General features: G+C 34.7%; 1 protein-coding gene across 1 annotated transcript; it reads left to right on the top strand.

Annotated features, from left to right (window-relative positions):
- The first annotated feature begins 229 nt into the window (after positions 1-229).
- Positions 230-4,721, top strand: LOC136819870 (SPRY domain-containing protein 7-like). Its single transcript, XM_067076122.1, has 5 exons — positions 230-233; positions 692-808; positions 1,933-2,093; positions 3,970-4,072; positions 4,624-4,721. The coding sequence occupies exons 1-5, from the start codon at positions 230-232 to the stop codon at positions 4,719-4,721; spliced, it is 483 nt and encodes a 160-aa protein (XP_066932223.1).
- The last annotated feature ends 739 nt before the right edge of the window (positions 4,722-5,460 follow it).

Genomic DNA, 5,460 nt, shown 5'->3' with positions numbered 1-5,460 from the left:
TCTGGCCTGTATTTTCACTTACTGTTAAATCTCTTTGACAACAAATTTGTTTTGATAACTCCACCAAGTTTATCAATCATACTTTATGTCATAACATGTCACGATAACTTTCACTGATAGCGCGCCCTTTTTAACTTTTTAGTTTTCATTCAAAATGACCGGACACCAATTGGAGAATTAGAGAACGCCTGCCGCCTAATTGCCTATTGCTCGATGGGATTAACAAATAATGAGTGTGTAACTTGCCGCGCGGGTGACGTCAAACGCTCCATGGTTTTGCCACTAATAAAAAAGTCTTCTTGGTTCCAGACAATCGTGTGTGCTCCACCACGGATTTTTTTCATATTTCGATTTAAAAGCCTACTGGGTGCGAAAGAGAAATTGTGTATTTTTTGATACACCGTTCATTAACTCAAATCAAATGACTTTGAAGGTTCGATGAAATGGTGGCCAAATTGCCACAAAAGTTTTGTCAGATAGTCCCAAGTTAGAGCAGTTGACGGTACAAATGAGAATAAGAAAAACAAACAAAAGATGGAATAATTAAACACTTTTATAATTATTATGATTAGGCTAAATTTTTTACCCTTTATGATGTTGATATTTTTCTGAATTGTCAGTAATGTTTTAAGTATTCTCAATTATTTTGAAGGGTAAATGATTTTATTAGCTTGTTTTTTGTTGTTTTCAGGGAACGAATGTGTGATTGTAAAGAATGGGACTAGGATATGTGGTACAGGAGCTGCTCTTGCCACAGCTGATGTTGTCCAAGATAAATGTTATTTTGAAATGAAAGTTCAATCAGATGGTAAGTCCTTTTAACTGGCTTACTGGATGACATCTCAAAACTTGAGGTGGCTGCCCGGGGGGGGGGTACTTAGGCAAAATGGGTGCCGGGTATGTGCGAGCCATAAGGGTACCTTTTCTCATTCCTCAAAAGTCTCTCAAAGGGGTACAAATTCAAAAGTTAGTCTCTGAAAGGGTCCCAAAATCACAAAAATCAAAAATTTCTCTCTCAAAGGGTCACGATTTCCAAGAATTTTGACCAAAATTTGGTGAAAATCAAACCAAAATTTGGAAAAAATGGACCCAAATTTAGGAAAAAGTCTCTCAAAGGGTCCCAAAATCACCAAAACTTTGTCTCTCAAAGGGTCGATTTTCGATTTTTGGCTCGGACATACCCGTCACCTCGCAAACCTAGTACCCCCCCCCCCCCGGGGGTGGCTGGTTGGAAGATATTGAAAAAAGTTGGTGGTAAAGTAGATCTAAGTTAAAGAAAATCTAATTTGGGGTGTTGGAATAAAATTACCTTTGCTTTTAAAAGAAAAACAATTTCTAGAAAGGAAAGAAGTGACATACAAACATACAAACCACGGCTATTGTTTATTTATTAAGATAAGTTAGATCATTTTGTATGTACCTTAAAGGAAGAAATTTTGGCGGGAATTTAATTTGGCGGATGGACGATAAAACTAAATTTGGCGGGATTTTAATTTGGCGTTTGCTGAACAAATTATCTTTAAAATGGCGTAAAAATAGCAAAAAAGTGCAAAAACACCTTAAAAGAGATCATATTTTCAAAAAGTTTAATTTGGCGGGAATTTAGTTTGGCAGATGGCAGAAAAAAGAAATTTCTGCGGGAACTTAATTTGGCAGATTCTGGCCAAATCGGCTAAATCCGCCAAATTTTCTTTCCGCCAAAATTTCTTCCTTTAAGGTAGCTGATGATTGTGCACAAGAAACTTAAAGTACTACAAAAAATGAAGTTTTGAATTTTAACTATATATACTATATAATTATATAACTTACAACTTCCTTAATATTATATATACTTCTTATGATTCGGATCTCTCTGTAATTCGAACAAAACAGAGCGAGACAGAGCCAGCTGTATAATAAATAATTAATTTTTTGTGATCATTTTTATTTCAGGTATCTGGTCTGTAGGATTAGCATCTTTGAATTGTGATTTGAACAAATTACCACTCGGGAATGATGGGAATAGTTGGGTATTATCTTATGATGGTGCTTTAAGACATAACAAAGTTTCATTGGACAATATCGATCTCTCTGTGGCGGAAGGTGATTACATGGTAAGTGCTATTCTGGAGGGGGGGAGCACTCAAGGTAATAATTTTGGACCGCATGTATGGTCGTTTTTTAATCGAGTGCCTTCAAATTGATCCAACCAACCAGAGAAGAGACGCTTTTGAAAGGTTATTTGTCTTGTTTTGACCGTGTGGCACACGGTTTTTCATACTCTAGGATATTCTCAAAAAATCTATGTACATCCTTTCCTCAAAATATTTTTTATCGAATTCCTACTTGTTTGTTGGTTTGTAAATAAAAATCACTTTTAAATGCTCGCTTGAACACCTCCTTCATGGTTGTATATATACCACTGCATAATTAAGAATGAAAGATGTGATTTATTGAATAAGTATACCTTTATTCTAACCTCACACTTTAGAAGCTTTTGTTTTTAGTATCTATTATACTTTTTGGACCTACCCCGGTGGGGTGGAGGTCCTATAAATTAACCCATGTTCGTTCGTTAGTTAGTGTGTTAGTTACCAGCTTTTCTCGAGATTGGCGCATTAGTTTTTTCTGATTTTTGGCACAAAGGTGCATGGCCATAAACCCTCGAATGTGACGGAGCCCGATTTTCGAAAAAAAAATTTTTGGGCAAATTTGGGCCAAAAAACGGCTTAAAAACGGGTTTTTTGGACTTTGTGAAAAATTGGATCATTAATTTTTTCTGATTTTTAGCACGAAAGTAGGGTACAATCATAGTTAAAGGATGGCTCAAGCAGATTTTTGCAAAAAAATTTTTTTGGCTCAAAAAACGCATTTTTATCTATAAGAACCACTTTTAATAAGAATACATCAATGTTCTTAGCCATATTGTTATTATTATTTTTATTAGTTTTTTTTAAGATGAAAATGTCACGGTGGATGGTAATGATTTGAGTTTTGTAAACACTTATTATTTTTTTTGGCTGAAAAACGAATCTTTATCTATAAGAATCACTATTTATGAGCATAGATCAATGTTATTAGCCAAATTGTTTTATTATTATTATTTTTTCTAACAGAAGAAAATGTCACGGTAGAGTGCGACGGTTTGAGTTTTCTGGAAACCTTATTTATTAAGCTGTGCATTTTTCTGATAGTAGTTTTTATAAAGAAAAGCGCTTAACCCTTTGAGTGCCAGGGTCCTTTTTTCTAAGTTTTTTTTAAAAAATCGCTAGTTCAAACTTTAAGGGCTTATATCTCCTGATCTAGAAGGAATTAGAAGCTCGTATATAGCTCGTTGGATAGCTTAGAGTCTCTTCTTTCTTTTGGGCGCCTTCGGCGCCGCCCGATTTAGGAAGGGCGTGGTGGGCGGCGGCCAAGGGGGGGGGGTAGGTTAGGGAATTAAAGCAGTCAGGCCCGCTGCGCGGACCTGACTGAACTGATGAAAAGGTGCCCAGTGGTAAAATTTCAAATCAATTCACTAGAAGACAGAATAAAGTAAAACAGGGCCAAATTTGGAGGTTCTTGGATCACTCGTTGACCAAAAATAGTCAAAAAACGGTCAGAATCTCAAAAAAGTGAATTTTTGTCAATTTTTTGCATTTTTTTGACTTTTTTGCTTAAAATTTCGCTGGAAAGACTCACTTTTGAATTTTTTTTTGCTTGACCATAAAGGACAATCTAATTCCTACGAGCTTCGCCCTCCTATATAGCCCATGTCGTATATATACGACATCGGCACTTAAAGGGTTAATAGCTTTTTTATTTCTTTTTCAAAAATCTTTTTCAATAGTGTTGATAGTTTCTCTCAATAGATATGCTTTCATTTTCTTTATTTTTTTGTATTTTGACCAGTTATGTCTTATGTGTTTCATTGTTTCAATGTTCACTGATTAGTTTGATAACCAGGTAGGTCCATAAAAGTATCGCTTGTCCTTCTTCTTTTTACTTTAGGGCTGCAGTTTTGACCATGTCGAATTGAACTTTTTTCACAATGGAAAGAACTTACATTGTCCCATCACTAAGATACGTGGCACTGTTCGACCCGTTATATCAGGTATTTATAGTCTTTTGTCATTAGTTCTCTTTAACTGTTTCTTCCGAAAGTTGTGGTTATTAGAAACTTAGCTTAACTTTTTTACCAGAAGGCAAATATTTGGTAAGTGGATTTACTTCGGTTCGCTAAACAAATAATATCTAGGCAATCGCTGCCATCATAGTCATTATGAAAAACCCCCGTCTGGCAATGTAATTGTTTTAGCTTTTTGTTCAATTTCTTTTTGTTACAAACAAAAGACAAGTTGCGATTTGCATACTTTTTGATCACGTTACCAAAATCTCCTCTTGGGATTGGTCTATTTTCTAATCACATGATCAAAAAGTTTGCAAAATAAATCGATCTTTTAACAATAAAGAGACAAAAGCCTTCCAGACCAGTGTTTTTATAATGACTATGCTTCCATCGATAAATGAATTGATATTTACTTAATCGATTATTGATCGATGAATTGCCAATTTCAATCGATGGTTAATGTTACCGACTGAAATGTAATTAAATTGTAAACATTTTTTGAAAAGCATTTGACTTTTTTCTTTGTTATCTTCTAGTGGATGATGGTTGTATCATAGATGTATTTTTCGATAATTTCGTTTATCCACCACCTCCTGGATTTTCAAAACTCATGGTGGAAAAAGATTTGATTTAGATTAAACTATTCGAATTGTTCCAGTTGGTTCTGCTACGAAACGTAGAAAGAAGAATGTAGGACATTGAAGAACCAATACCCATAATGCCATGGTTTTCATCTTCAAAGACGTAAAACTTCCGATGTGTTTCGCGCTTCACTGAAAAAAAGACATTAAGGAAACAAGCTTACTTTTATCGGATCAATTTTGCAAGAGATTTGATTTTGCATGCTAGAAAATTCACGAAATCAGCATTCTAAAAACTTTTCACGTGGATTAAACTTCGCAAATCAGCCAAAACTTTGAGGAAAAGGGCCGTGTAAACGTCAAAAAGAGCCTTTTTGAAGCTTTGTTTAAAATTTCGAAAATTTTGAGTGGATTTACTATTGCGTGTCAGAATCTCACTTGGCGAAAATGGCAAAAATCGTAAAAATGCGGAAATTAACCCAATTAAAGTAGTCTAAAAGAAGAACAATCGTTCGATTTTACATCAAAAATGAAATATCAAAATGATCCTCGTGCCTTTGAGGTATGTTGTTTTACGCTCAAATAAATACCGGGTGCGCCACAAAAAAGTTTCTCTCTTTGAAACTAATTTTCTCGAAATCTAAAAATTTTAAAAGAACCATTCTTATTTCATTGGCAAGAAGAAAGATAGACTTAAATTTTGATGGGTCATTTATTAAATTCGATTCATTAGATCAAAAGTTATGCTCAATTGAATAGAAAAGTTACTTTCAGAAAGTGCTGAAAAACGTT

Source organism: Clytia hemisphaerica, unplaced genomic scaffold, assembly GCF_902728285.1.
Source record: "Clytia hemisphaerica strain Z4C2 unplaced genomic scaffold, Clytia hemisphaerica genome assembly, whole genome shotgun sequence".
NCBI classification, from domain to species: domain Eukaryota; kingdom Metazoa; phylum Cnidaria; class Hydrozoa; order Leptothecata; family Clytiidae; genus Clytia; species Clytia hemisphaerica.
This window is presented reverse-complemented; position numbering and strand designations above follow the sequence as displayed.